The sequence below is a fragment of the Dama dama genome, chromosome 2 (genome assembly GCF_033118175.1).
Source record: "Dama dama isolate Ldn47 chromosome 2, ASM3311817v1, whole genome shotgun sequence".
NCBI classification, from domain to species: domain Eukaryota; kingdom Metazoa; phylum Chordata; class Mammalia; order Artiodactyla; family Cervidae; genus Dama; species Dama dama.
Window position 1 is genome coordinate 2,591,217 of NC_083682.1, and position 15,035 is coordinate 2,606,251.

Genomic DNA, 15,035 nt, shown 5'->3' on the forward strand with positions numbered 1-15,035 from the left:
GCTATCGTGTCTAACAATGCTCGTGTCCAGAAAAGGAAGACCTCCTAACAACCCAACAAAGCGCGTGTGCGCTCACTCGTGTCCGACTCTCTGCGACCTGTGGACTGTAGCCCGCCAGGCTCCTCTGTCCATGGGATTCTCCAGGCAGGAATCCTGGAGTGGGTTGCCATTTCCTCCTCCAGGGGATCTTCCCCACCCAGGGATCGAACCCAAGGCTCTGGTGTCTCCTGCACTGGCAGGCGGGTTCTTGACCCCTAGTGCCACCTGGGAAGCTGACAAAAGACAACAGCTGGATGCAAAGATGGATGGAGGACTTGGACAGAAGGTCAACAAGAAAGTGAGAAAACACTCGTCCCCCTGGTTCTCAGCGAAGTGCTCATCCGACCACAGTGAGACATCGCTTCACACCCACAGGCATGGCCATGGGGACGACGCCAAATAGAACCAAAGCCGCCCGCGGCGGTGTGGGTGTGAGACGTGGGTGCCCACCTCCCCGCCGGCGGGATTGTAGCGCAGGGCGGCCACTGAGGAAGACTGCTCAGCACTTTCTCCAAGAGGCCAAATACAGAGTCTTTTAGAAAGCCATCTTGCCACAGAATTGCCATCTGGCCCAGCAATTCCACTCTGAGGTACACACTCAAAGAAGTGAAACAGGGACTCAGACACCTGCACGCGCGTGTTCACGGGAGCTCTGCTGACGCGTGGACAAGCCGCCCGGCTCCATCCAGCCCATGGACTATTTTGGCCCTGACACCCGCCACAGCCTGGGCGGGGCTTGGTGGAAGCAGCCCGTCACAAAGCCCCACATGTGGCGGCTCCGCTGACACGCCGTGTCCAGCACAGGCAAATCTGTACACACGGGAGGCGGAGTGGAGGCTGCAGGGGACGCGAGTGGCCGCTCGGAGGGCCACGCTGGGGTGACGGAGCCGTTCCCGAGCGCGACGGAGGTGGCTGCACCACACTGTGGACGCAAGAGATGCCACCGAGTGATTCACTTAAAATGGTTAACTTCATGTTATTTGAATTTTATATCCTGGAAAAACCACATAATATATATTTACTTTTACTTTTAATTTTTTTAAAATTATGAAGTATCTAGGGCTTTTCTTGTGGCTCAGACAGTAAAGAGTCTGCCTGCAATGCAGGAGAGGCGGGTTCGATCCCTGGGTCGGGAGGATCCCCTGGAGAAGGGAATGGCCACTCACTGCAGTATTCTTGCCTGGGAAATCTCATGGACAGAGGAGCCTGGCGGGCTACAGTCCACGGGGAGGCAAAGAGTTGGACACGACTGAGCCACTAACACTAAACTATGAAAGTAGGGGAACACATTTACAGGAGACTTGGAAAATAAAGAACAAGGTTCTTTATTATATTACACTATGTATCACAATTATTTTTCATATAATATATATTACATGTGTCTGTGTGTATATATAGGCTTCCCAGGTGGTGCAGTGGTGAAGAATCTGCCTGCCGATGCAGGAGACGTAGGTTTGATCTCTGAGTTGGGAAGACCCCTCCCCACCCCCGGAGGAGGAAATGGCAACCCACTCCAGTATTCTTGCCTGGGAAATCCCACGGACAGACGAGCCTGGTGGGCTACAGCCCACGGGGGCGCAGAGTTGGGCACGACTGAATAACTGTGCACACACCCACGCACATGTGTGTATATACTTAAAGAGATATATATTAAACATTTAATATTATTAAATATTATATATTGTATCAATCTTACATAGAACAAAATATCTAATATTAGTATATTAAATGTGTCCATCTTAAATATGGACTGACCGACTGAGCAACAAACGGTCTGTTTATCACAGGTATGTTAGGGTTTGAGTCTTTCCCGGAACTGCGCCCTCTGTAACAGCCCCAAGTCTCTCTTAAGGGCCTGGGGGCACCCAGAGCTGTCCTTTCCCTCCTCCCACGGCCTCGGACTGTCCAGACTCGCTTGCTTCCTCTGGAGCCTGTCTCCCCTCTGGATGTAAGCTCCGGGAGAGGGGGACTTCGTTTTATCCACAACTGCGTCCCCGGCGCCTACACGTCTTGCCCAGACAGGATGCCCGGACATCTCGACTGAGGGAGTGAGATCTGAAATCTGAAACGAGTGCTCCTGACAGCATTTAAAGGGCTTTCCCTGGGTTTCGTGTTTGATTGGGTTGTAGAAGGAATAACCATGTTTTCACTGTTTTTATGAAATAAACCTGTATCTAAAATAATGACTGTGCCCATTGACAGATGATTGGAGAAATGAAGCATAGTCCAACCACACGATGGAACATTACTCGGCCGTTAAAAGGAAGAGGATTCTGACACAGCTACAACCTGGACGAGCCTTGAGGACACAATGCTCAGTGAAATAAGCCAGAATCAAAGAAGGCAATCACAAATCCGCTGGGATCCCACCCACATGAGGTCCCTAAAGTCGACACGTTCACAGTGACAGAGATGGGGGGGTGGGGAGTGAGTGTTGGGTGGGGCCAGGGGCCAGGGCGTCTGCTTTCTAAAATGCTGAGGTTCTCAGGATGGTGGTGGTGACGGTATAGCACCCTGCGGCTATACTTAACGCCACGGAACCGGGCGCTTAGACACGGTTAGGATGGTATGTTTCATTACATGCATTTCACTGTAATCAAGACAGGTTTTTAAATTAAACTCCACGTGAACGCAGGCATTCCCACTGTGCTCCTAGCAGCTGGCAGCCCTGGAGGCTGAGGTGGGGGACACTGGCTGTGGGGGGCACCCACAAAAGGCCTGGCTTCTTCCTCATTGGAGGTGGACACCGGGAGACCCTGAGACCACCACTAACCCCTTGTCTGACAGAGCAGGGCGTGGGGTCCCACAGGAGCCAGGCTGCAGTCACTGGGTCCCACGGGTGGCCAGAGTGGGAAGAACTGGCCCGAGTGCCCCCAGCCCCACAGCCAGAACTGGGGCCTCCAATCCAGGGGCCACGCTCCCTTGACCTGAGACCCTCTGGGGGCAGGAAGCGCATCTCTAAAGCCCCACACCTGTGCCCGGGCCCCACACCCTCCCTGCATTGAAGCTTCTGCCTGGAGGGGTACGGCTGGGCCCCAGCTGAGAGGCGCTGGGCTGGGGAGCATGTGGGGTGTGTGTGCATGTGTCTGTGTGTATGTGTTTATCTGTGCATAGTATATGTATCTGTATGCGTGTATCTGTGTGTGCAGGTATGTCTCTGTGCGCATATGTGTGTATATGTTTATCTGTGCATAGTACACGTATCTGTATGTGTATCTGTGTGTGATGCATATCTGTGTGTATGTTTATTTGTATGCAGTATATTTTTTGTATGTATGTGCATCTGTATGTATCTGTGTGTATATGTTTATCTGTGCATAGTATATGTGTATATGTGTATCTGTGTGTGTGGATGAATATCTGTGCACGTCTCTGTGTATATATTTATCTACATGTAGTATATGTATCTGTATATATGTGCATCTGTGTATATCTGTGTATGTATGCATATCGATCCCTGGGTTGGGAAGATCCCCTGGAGAAGGGGTGTACATGTTTAGCTGCGCACAGTATATGTATCTGTATGTGTGCATCTGTGTGTGGAGGCCTATCTGTGTGTGTGTCTGTGTGTATATGTTTATTTGTGTGTAGTATATGTATCTGTATGTATGTGCATCTGTGTGTATCTCTGTGTGTATCTGTGTGTGCATGTATGTATCTCTGTGTATATATTTATCTGTGCATAATATACATATCTGTATGTGTGTGTATCTGTGTGTGTGGATGCATATCTGTGTGTGTTTCTGTGTATATATTTATCTATCTGTAGTATATGTATCTGTATGTATATGCATGTGTGTATATATTTATCTGTGCATAGTATATGTATCTGTATGTGTGTGTATCTGTGTGTGCAGGTATGTCTCTGTGCACATATGTGTATATGTTTATCTGTGCATAGTACACGTATCTGTATGTGTATCTGTGTGTGATGCATATATGTGTGTATGTGTGTGTATCTGTTTATTTGTGTGTAGTATATGTATCTGCATGTGTATCTGTGTGTGGACGCATATCTGTGTATGTTTGTGTGCAGTATATGTTTTTCTATATATGTGCATCTGTGTGTATCTGTGTGTATATGTTTATATGTGCATAGTATATGTATCTGCATGTGTGTATCTGTGTGTGTGGATGAATACCTGTGCGTGTCTCTGTGTATATATTTATCTATGTGTAGTATATGTACCTGTATATATGTGCATCTGTGTATATCTGTGTATGTATGCATATCTGTGTGTATACTTGTGTGTACACGTTTATCTGTGCATGGTATATGTATCTGTATGTGTGTATATCTGTGTGTGGAGGCCTATCTGTGTGTGTGTCTGTGTGTATATGTTTATTTGTGTGTAGTATATGTGTATACATGTGATCTGTGTGTATCTCTGTGTGTATCTGTGTGTGCATGTATGTATCTCTGTGTTTATCTGTGCATAGTATACATATCTGTATGTGTGTGTATCTGTGTGTGGAGGCCTATCTGTGTGTGTGCCTGTGTGTACATGTTTATTTGTGTGTAGTATATGCATCTGTGTGTATGTGCATCTGTGTGTATCTGTGTGTGTGTGTGCACATGTTTGCGCTTTTCCAGATCATGGCAAGGCCCCGAGAGGGTGCCAGGGGAAGGCATGGTGCAAAGCCAGAGGGAGGAAGTGTTGAGCCCTGGGCGGGCTCCTTTATAGCAGCAGGCCCGGGGCCCTCTGGCGCCGTGACTCTCTGTCCCCGAGGCCTCTCTGGGCCCCGTCTCCCGGCCTGTGTCACTCCAGGAAGGCAACTTGGAGAAGGCAGCTCACACTCTGGGACTCCGGCTCCAGGAGCCTCCGTGATTTGGAGTGGAGAGCGGGGGTGGCGGCCGGGCCGGGCGCCTGCTGCCCCTCCCTCGGGCACCTCCTGCCGTCCCGGGCAGGCCCCCTGTCCCGGGCCCCCCCACAGCCGGGCTCTTACCGGTGGCACCTTCGTGGCAGAGCCTGGGGTCGGCGGCCCTTCATCCCGGGGCGGTGACGAGCCATGGGGCTCCATGTCCTTCCCTGCAAGACAGTGGCCGGCGTGAGGCCCGGGACAGAGCTGCCCCGCACGCAGCAGGCCAGGCTCGGGCGCCAGCGGCCTGGGCGGGGCAGGAAGCCAACCCGGGCGGCGGGTGAGGAACCAGAGATCTGATCAACACCAGCCAGCCACACGGGGCGGGGGGGTCACTGTAGGGAGGGGGGTCACCAATGGGAGGGGGGTCACCGCTGGGAGGGGAGTGACTTCAGGGAGGGCTGTCACCTCTGGGAGCAGATGTCACTGCTGGGGGGGATCACCGCTGGGAGGGGAGTGACTTCAGGGAGGGCTGTCACCTCTGGGAGCAGATGTCACTGCTGGGAGGGGGGTCACCGCTGGGAGGGGAGTGACTTCAGGGAGGGCTGTCACCTCTGGGAGCAGATGTCACTGCTGGGGGGGGGGGGTCACTGCTGGGAGGGGAGTCACTTCAGGGAGGGCTGTCACCTCTGGGAGCAGATGTCACTGCTGGGGGGGGGTCACTGCTGGGAGGGGAGTGACTTCAGGGAGGGCTGTCACCTCTGGGAGCAGATGTCACTGCTGGGAGGAGGGTCACCGCTGGGAGGGGAGTCACTTCAGGGAGGGCTGTCACCTCTGGGAGCAGATGTCACTGCTGGGGGGGGGGTCACTGCTGGGAGGGGAGTCACTTCAGGGAGGGCTGTCACCTCTGGGAGCAGATGTCACTGCTGGGGGGGGGGGGTCACTGCTGGGAGGGGAGTGACTTCAGGGAGGGCTGTCACCTCTGGGAGCAGATGTCACTGCTGGGAGGGGGGTCACCGCTGGGAGGGGAGTGACTTCAGGGAGGGCTGTCACCTCTGGGAGCAGATGTCACTGCTGGGAGGGGGGTCACTGCTGGGAGGGGAGTGACTTCAGGGAGGGCTGTCACCTCTGGGAGCAGATGTCACTGCTGGGAGGGGGGTCACTGCTGGGAGGGGAGTGACTTCAGGGAGGGCTGTCACCTCTGGGAGCAGATGTCACTGCTGGGAGGGGGGTCACTGCTGGGAGGGGAGTGACTTCAGGGAGGGCTGTCACCTCTGGGAGCAGATGTCACTGCTGGGGGGGGGGTCACTGATGGGAGGGGAGTCACTTCATGGAGGGCTGTCACCTCTGGGAGCAGATGTCACTGCTGGGGGGGGGTCACTGCTGGGAGGGGAATGACTTCAGGGAGGGCTGTCACCTCTGGGAGCAGATGTCACTGCTGGGAGGGGGGTCACTGCTGGGAGGGGCGTCACTTCAGGAAGGGCTGTCACCTCTGGGAGCAGATGTCACTGCTGGGAGGGGGGTCACCGCTGGGACGGGAGTCACTTCAGGGAGGGGGGTCACTGCATGGAGGCATCACTGCTGGGTGGGAGTCCGGGCACCAGGGTGGCCTGGCCTTCAGGGTTCTGCATGGCAGGCCCCCAGTTAGCAGGTCCAGGGCACCCAGACTACACCTGACCCCCTCCCAAAACCACAGTCCTCCAGCTGGAACCCCACTGCCCCCAGTGCCGGACTCTCGGAGGGGTGTGGGTGGACACTGTCCCCACACCCCTTCCCAGCAGGTGTCCTCTCCGGGTTGACTGAGGGGTGGGAGAGGGGCCTGAGGTGCCCGGACTCGATCCTGGGGTAGGTGGCTGCCCCAGCCTTGGCTTGTTTCTAAAGCCCAGGTTCACGGGCAGGAAGAAGCGGGCAACGGTCTCTGAGGCCACTCCCACCCGCTTCCTGCAGCTGGTGGCTGATTGCCCGTCCCTGCGCGGGAGCGGATGTGGCGATGACTGGGGAGAACCACACTGACCAGGAGGCGAGGGGAGGGCCCACAGAGGGCGATGTCTGCAGACCCCCTTCCCCGGAGCCCTGGCCTGAGAGCCGCGCTCTGCAGAAAAGCCAGCGTGGAGACCGGGGACAGTGACCCCGTCCTGCAGCCGAGCACGCTGGGGCAGCGAGGTCACCAAGGAGCACGCGCCCCCTGCACTCGGCCCTGCATCCCCTCCCCTGACCACAGCCCGGGGCTGGCTGCTGACAGGGGCCCCCTCCACGCCCCAGGAGCCCTGCCATCCAGGCGCACTGGATTCACGAGCTGTCGTGGGGGGGCCCGGCCTGGGGCCATCAGGGGGCAGCCTCCCAGAGCGGGTGCCACCACCTGGGCTGGGCGGACGCAGGGGCCCCGTAGGAGTGGGGTGAGGGCCGCCCGGCAGTCAGAGGCTGGCACCGGCTCCTCTCCCTGCCCGTGCACGCCCGACTCCTCGCCCTGCCCGCTACACCTGCCACCCGGGCCTGTGCCCTGGAGATCCGAGCCTCCCGCCTCCCCTGCACCCTCGGGGCCAGAGTGTAGCAGCAGGGAGTGAGTTTGGGGTTTACTTCCCTGGGCGCCCCTCACGGGCTGTGAACTTGGACAAAGTGGCCTGTTTCCCCATGTATTTGATGACACTTTGGGTGGGTGGTCCTGGAAGCCCCTCAGGTCCTGACAGCGTGTCGGCCTGACACTCTCCTGGCTTCCTCCAGGGGCCGGAGGGGCTGGGTCCCCTTCTCGGCTCCAAAGCAGGTGATGGGAGCAGCGTGGGCAGGCCGCAAGAGGTCCAGGCTGCCTGGACCACTGCACTCCACTGCCTCTACAGGGACAAGGATCTGCCTCCAGGCTTGGACTGGGGAGCCCCCCGCTCGACCTCCATGGCCAAGGGGGTGAAACCTGGACCCCCAGGTCACGGGGCTCTCCGGCTCTACGAGCCTTCTGTTCATTAACCCCACGTGGTGGACGCCCCCCTCGCTGACCAGGACAGAACAGAGAGGGTGAGGGACATGTCTGAGGTCACACAGTCCGGGAGGACCCCCGCCCCTCCCGCAGCCCCCAGGTGATGGGGTCCCCCCGTGGACACTGACCCCCACCCCTCCTGCGGCCCCCAGGTGAGCGGGTCCCCCCGTGGACACTGATCCCCGCCCCTCCCGCAGCCCCCAGGTGAGCGGGTCCCCCTGTGGGCACTGACCTGGACCCACATCGAGCTCATGCTCTCCACCCACGAGCAGGTTCCGGCTGAGCTTCTGGGGGGTGGACGAGGGTGGACACAGCGAGAAGCGCCGTCGCAGAAAGGCCTCCTCCTTCATGGCGTGGGCACAGGGCGGCTTCTAGAAGGAAGGAGGGGGGCACTGGTCACACCTCACGCAGAGGCCAGGGCAGCCTGGGGCCTGGAGGCTGCAGGCATCCTCCACCTGCCCGGCAAGGGGACCAGAGACACACCAGAGTCGGGGGTCCCATCATACAGTCAGGTCCAAAACGGGACACGGAGGGCCCGAGGGGCCTGCGAGGCGGTCACCCAGGAAGGCCGCATGACCGAGTGCAGGCTTTCCAGGGTCCGAATCGGAAGCCAGGCCCCGACCAGCCAGTTTGGCCATCACAGGTTTGGCAGGACCTTCTGCCCTCCACCCAAGGGCTGGCGCTAAAGCGGCCCTGTCGGACCCTGGACAAGGAGAAGCGGAGTAGACGTGGGCCACCCGCTGTCCCCTCCCCGAGGATGGAGCTACGCGTGGGGGGTCGGCGTTGATGCACACGGGGAGGGCGGAGCACTGCCCGAGAGGGGGCCGCAGGCTGGCGAGACAGGCGGCCCAGAGCGTCAGGGGCCACGGGCGCGGGCTGGGGCTGGCCTCGACCCCGGCCTGCCCAGCCCACCTAAGGACGCCGTGAGACCACTCCCGGCCCTCCCCTGCTTCGGCTCCTTGGCTGGGTTTCCGACACCTGCACCCAAAGCGCCTGGAGAGAAAGTGCAGGTGAGCTTAGGTCGAGGTCGGCCCGAGTCATCTCTCTGCTTCGCAGCATGGCCCGAACCCGCCTCCCAGCCCGGGAAGGAGGGGCAGCCGGGGAAAGCCCTGGGCTGCCCGCCACGCCCTCCCGGGCCTGCTTGCCTCTCGCCCACGCCCCTCGCAGCCCCACCCTGAACAGGGCCGGGGCCAGCCTTTCACAGTGGACGGCAGCCCGTTTTACAGAAGAAAAAATCGTGGTCCCCAGAGCCCTGTGGTCGCAGCCGGGCAGATGCTGGCAGAGCGGGGACTCGGCCCCGATGCTGCGCTCTGTCCTCTCCCTGAGGACGTACACAGAAGCTGGCTGACCAACCTCTCTTCCAAGCCTGGGGGTGCCCCCTGCCGCCTCCCCCGGTGGACTGAGGCTTCCTGCCAAGCCCAGGACAAAGGCCCCACTTTCTCCCACAGCTCTGGGGCTTCCTGGGGTAGGAGCAGCAGATAGCAGCCTTTCCTGCTGGGACAGTGGGTGCCTGGGTGGGGCTTCAGGAGGGGCAGGGTAGCCCAGGGCTCCATCCGCAGCCCCAGGACCTTCTCTGTGCTTTCCGCCCAGGGATCCTGGGGGCCCCCGAGGTGCAGCTGGGCCTAGTGCCCGCCCTGTCCCCCTCCCCGCTTCCTCACCACTGCGGTGTCACCTGGCCAAGCTGGTTACCTGCACTGTTTTACAGATGGGGAAACTGGTTTCAGAGAGGTTGGGTATTTTATTTATTTTTTTTTTTTTGAGAATAATCTCAAACCTGGCTCCTGAGTTCCAAGCCCCCACCCCCATCGGTTCGGCTAGGTTTCTAGCAAACCCACTGCCAGGGAAGGGGGTGGGGTGGGCGTCTGGGGTCCAGCCCCTGCTGGTCGGAGTCCCGGTGGACACTCACTGCTTGCCCAGGTGCGTCTCAGGCCAGGGAGCCAGCACCTGAGAGGCGGCCCTGCCTTCCCACTCCTGCAGCTGAGCTCTCGCAAGCACTGGGCTGGCAGCCAAAGTGAGTCAGACGCACTTCTGCCCGGGGGCCCCAGGGTGTACGATGAGGGATGACACGGGTAGGCTGCCCTCACCAGGAGCCTCACGTCTCTCAGGGGCTGAGTCTTGCAAACTTGGGGCGGGCAGAGGGGCTCCTGCCCTCAGCTCCCAGATCTGGTTACGGGCCCCGGCTCCACCGGGGTGGGGGGGAGGGCACAGGGGCCCCTGGCTGCCTTTCTCCTCAGGTCCTACTGCGTGTCTTCCCCGGGCACAGATAACAACTGGGCACCAGTGGCTTCATTGGTCTGGGAGCCTGCATCTGCTTGGCCACTCCATCTTCCCTCCCACCTTCGCTCTCTCCCTTACATCCACCCATTATTCCACACATCCATCCAGCCACCTTCCCACCTGCCTACCTGTCCATCCATTTAACCAACTTCCTAACCATCCATTTATCCAATCACCCGTCCATCCATCCATTCATTAATTCACTCATCCATCTATCCGCCCATCCATCCATCCATGCACCCACCCACCCATCTACCCATCCATCCATCCACCCATCCATCCATCCATGCACCCACCCACCCATCTACCCATCCATCCATGCACCCACCCACCCACCCACCCATCCATCCATCCATCCACCCACCCATCCATCCATCCATCCATGCACCCACCCACCCATCTACCCATCCACCCACCCACCCATCCATCCACCCATCCACCCATCCATCCATCCATGCACCCACCCACCCATCTACCCATCCACCCATCCATCCATCCACCCATCCATCCATCCATGCACCCACCCACCCACCCACCCATCCACCCATCCACCCACCCATCCATCCATCCATCCATGCACCCACCCACCCACCCATCCACCCACCCACCCATCCATCCATCCACCCATCCATCCACCCATCCATCCATCCATGCACCCACCCATCCACCCACCCACCCATCCACCCACCCATCCATCCATCCATCCATGCACCCACCCACCCACCCATCCACCCACCCACCCATCCATCCATCCACCCATCCACCCATCCAATCTCCCCCCCCACCTCCTTGAATCTCTCTAGATAGCCAGTGAGCAGCCTCATTTCCTTTCTTCCTTTCCTCCCTACTTGTCCAATAATCAGACACATCAGAGGTGACATCGTGGCTGAACTGCTGGCCCAGAGCAGACACCCCCAATCCAAGGGCAGTGCCGGGATGCACCTGTGGATACCCGTTCTGTGTCCTGACTCCCCAGACCAGGCGCGGGCCCCCGCGGACCCCCTCTGACCTGCTCAGACAGTGGGGGTGGCTCCTCTCCAGCAGGGCCTCAGGGGCTGCGCAGAGCCCACCCCTGGCTGCCGTCCATGGTCTCCTTTAAGGCCATGGAGGCAGAGATGCTGCTCTGCTCATTCCAGAGGTACATCCAGGCCCGCTCTCCCCAGGGCTCATCCCTACCTTCGGAACAGTCCGGCCTCTGTCTCCTGGTCCCTGTTTTCCAGGCCGTCAGGTCCCCGGCCCGCCCCTCCCACCTCATTCCCTGCTGGCTCCGTCACCCACGCTGCCCCAGCCACACTGGTCCCCTTTATGCTCCTCACACATGCCCGTGCCCGCCGGGGCCTCTGCTAGGACGCCGCCCCCCCGCGCCAAACACCCTCACCCACATCTCCGTCCGTCCGGGTGGCCGGGTCCTTCTCGAATTCCACCCTCCGATCAAATGTCACTTCCCAGAAGGCTGCCACCACCACCCCCCCCCCACCGTCTCACACGACGCCACGTCCCTGCGGCGCAGTCCCGGTCGCCGCAGTGTCGCTCCGCGTTCCTTCCTCTGTGTTAGCTCTCCTCCCCCACAGGACGCGAGCTCCAGGGAGGGGACAGCGCTGTCCCTCCTGTCTGCGGCGTCTCTGCACAGCCAGGCCCAGGGACTGGCAGGGGGCGTGAGGCCTCAGTGGGGGCGGGGGGGCTGGGGCGAAGGAAGGCAGCCCAGTGGCCCCTGGGCTTAGAGCCTCCTCCTCCTCCGTGGGTCTCGGGGGGGGGGACCTCAGAGAGGCGGTCAGGGTTGGTCTGCGGCCCATTTCCACGGCAACCCTGGTAAGGTTCCTCCTGCCACGCCTGGTGCAGCTGAAGGATGAGGCCCTGCCCTCCAGGCACCGACAGGACGCAGGAGGAATCCAGCCACGCCTGGTGGGTCTGCAGGCCCTCGGAGCCTCCCAGCCTGGAGGACCGCCGGCCTGATGCTGGGCTGACCGAGCCCTGGGCTGCGGATCCTCTCGTCCCGGGAAAAGCTGAAGGCTCACAGTGCTGGGAGGGGAGACCCCTATGGGCGCCAGTCCGTGAGGATGGAGGGAAGGAAGAACAGATGGGAGGGAAAACAGACTTCCCAGCTGAGCCAGCGGGAGCCAGGACCGCGCCCGCAGTGGGCAGCCCTCTCCCTCTGTCCTGGCCTGGGCGCCAGCTGCCCAAGTGCTCAGGGCACTCTCTCTGGGGGGCACTCTCTCTCTGGGCCCGCCGTGGGTGCTTGGAGCCTCGATTCCTCCCACCTGGGCTGTCAGAGGCCGCCGTGCGCCTTCCTCTCGTTGGCCTCTCTGGCCTCTGATGGCCGGGCTGAGACCTGTGATAGTAACAGCCTCCCGTTGCCCCTGGTCACTGGGACGACGCTCCACAGCTGGCCCTCGGTCGACGGCGCCCGAATCCTTCCCCCGCGGCCATGAAGGAGGCCGATCCCACTATCCGGCTGTGGCTTCGTCCGGTGCTTACGATCACGGAGTCCAGGGGCCTGAGTGGACACTGTGGGGCCTGGACGGATGGCGCCCAGCACAGCCCGTGTGTGGGGCCCTGATACCCCGGTGAGGAGCCTCGGGCATTTCTGCAAGGGGAGCCCCAGCCCAGGGACCCCAGGACCCCCAAGGCGGGGCTCACCGTGGAGGCCGGGAGGCAGGAGGCGGTGGGGAGGGGGGCCCCGTGTGTCTGTGACCGGCGATGGCCCATCCCCGCAGAGCACAGAGGAGGGGTCTGCAGATCAAGAGCCCCCAGGGAAGCTACTGCTGCTGCCCCGCTCGGACCCACAGCCTGGGAGGGCACGAGCCGCAGAGCTGAGGGCACAGGTGTGGCCGGCTTCCGCCCCACCTCTGCGGCGGGTGGAGGGGGCCCCACCCAGCAGGCAGGACCCCCAGCCCTGGGGGTGCAGGTGGGGGACAGTGAGGGGAGCCCAGGAGGAGAGGCAGCCCTGACTCTTGGCTCGGCCCCCTCGCCCGCCGTGGTCTGAGCAGGCCCCTCAGTTCCGTGTTCCCCCTGGGGCGGGAAAGCGCCCCAGCGTCGGGGGCAGCTGGGTCCCACGCGGTGCCGGCCCAGAGACGGACTACAGGTCAGGCTCTGAGCTGCCTGGCCCAGTCCCGTGTCTCTGAGCGCCAGCACCAGCTCGGGCACCTGGCAGGTGACAAGCTCTCTGTCTTGAGCCAAGGCCAAGCGGCCAACAGCGAGGCCGGGAGAGCGGGCCCAGAGTCCACAGTGTCCACCTGGGGGCCCACACACTGCCTGCCCCAACCCGCTGGAAGCTGCCGTCCGAGCAGTTCTGTGCCTCTAAACGCTGTCCCCTCCCTCCCCGCCCTGACGCCCACCTTCCAGCCAGAACAATGCGATCCTTGTGAAGAAAGGTCACTGGGGTGTTAGCGGCTGCACCGGCAGGACACACGGCCTGCTTCTCCGGGGCTGGAATCCGCTGGGCCACAGTGGACTGGGGAGGTGGGAAGGGCTGAGGCTCTGAGAAGGAATCCCACAGAACCCCTGGCTTGCTCCACATCCCGCTTGGCAGCATGGAAATGGGGGACATCCTGCCTTGCCTGCAATGTCTGCGTGGCCTCCATTAGGTCCCTAATTGTGACAGGGTGTTGCTCTGAACGGAGGTGATGAAATCCCCTGCAGAGGCTGACGGGCCAACCTCATGCCCACGGCTGCCTGGTTAGCATTCCCACCGCTGGCCCAGGGTCACGCCAGCCCAGCTGTGCTGGCAGAGGCAGGGGAGGTGTTCCTGGGCAGTGGAGAGTTGGCTGGGGCCACTGGGGGCTCCCCATGAACCGGTGGAGGTGGGAGAAGCAGGCACGTACAGCCGGGCCCCCACACCGCCAACGTGCCCGCGTTCACAGTATACCCACTTCTGCTTGAACCGAATGATGATGAAAGGCGAGGGGCGAAATGCACCCAAATCACAGATGAGCTCGAGGATGGAGCCCGCCTGCACGGCTCTCTGTCTGCACACCCAACGGAGGGTCAGCAGATCCCAGGGAAGGACGGCAGTCGTCAGGGAAAGGACCCCGGCCGCCGTGTCCACACCACACATCTACATTCCAGAAACTTGCTGGGGCCCCAAGGCTGGTGACCATGGGGTCCCTGCCGAGAGGAGCCTCATGAAGGTCCAGAAACACAGTCCGCCTACTGTCCCCCAGCTGGTGCCAGCATCTGGGGCTCAAACTGGGCAGACTGGGGAGCCCCCACGGGAACGCGGGCAACCCAGTGAGGCAGACCAGTGGTCGGGACTCTGGGCCCGGGTCTCCTGCAGGCCCCATGCTGCGGACAGGCCCTCCAAGGGCCCTGGGCCCTTTCACACGCGCTGAACCACGCGATGCGATTCTCATGGCACCTGAGGGATGAAGGGGAGTGGATCTCATGACCCGATTTTAAAGATGCAGAAACCAAGGTCCCAGGAGGGGAAAGCACCGTGTGAAGTCCAAGGGCTCGGACCGGGCCGAGGTCCCCTCAAGGTGGCACAGCTTCAAGCCCCCCACCCCCCTGTACCTCAGAGATGGCTGAGGGCAGGGATAGAAAGGAGGGGGGCAGACAGGATCCCGAGGGACGGGGTGGGAGCCCAGCCTACCCCAGGGAGACGTTTCCCAGACAGGACTCCTCGGAGCGGCTGAGCCCCAGGGAGAGGGGCCAGAAGTGGCCTGGCCTGCTGAAGGGTCGGCAGGGCCTTGCCTGGGTGTTCCCGGCTGGCAGCCGGGTCCCGTGGCCATGGGCAGGGCCGGGCCCTGGCACCCGCCCACCTGGCCTCCTGACTGATGCCAGGCCAACTGGCACAGCCCGCGCCGCCCACGTGCACGTCCTCTGCCGTAGAGCCGTCCCGCCCAGTTCTAGAGGGTGGGGGCCACCGTGGCCTGCTCCGACATGGTCCCCGCTGCAGGCCCGATCCCAGCCCGTCCCGCCCCGACCCTGCCTGCCAGTCCCACTGACAGCTTGG

At 60.8% G+C, this 15,035-nt stretch overlaps 1 protein-coding gene across 4 annotated transcripts in view; it reads right to left on the reverse strand.

The window, feature by feature from the left end:
• OSBPL5 (oxysterol binding protein like 5) overlaps positions 1-15,035 on the reverse strand; it is a 67,236-nt gene that overhangs the window by 25,985 nt on the left and 26,216 nt on the right. For 3 of the 4 annotated variants that reach the window (XM_061161496.1, XM_061161487.1, XM_061161515.1), the window contains 2 exons: positions 8,040-8,178; positions 4,987-5,069 (listed from right to left, as the gene is read on the reverse strand). In XM_061161496.1, coding sequence (XP_061017479.1) covers positions 4,987-5,069; positions 8,040-8,157 — 201 coding nt within the window. In that variant the 5' untranslated portion in view covers positions 8,158-8,178. Of the gene's footprint in view, positions 1-4,986; positions 5,070-8,039; positions 8,179-15,035 lie in introns of those variants that run through there. The other variant, XM_061161506.1, reaches the window with a different exon arrangement.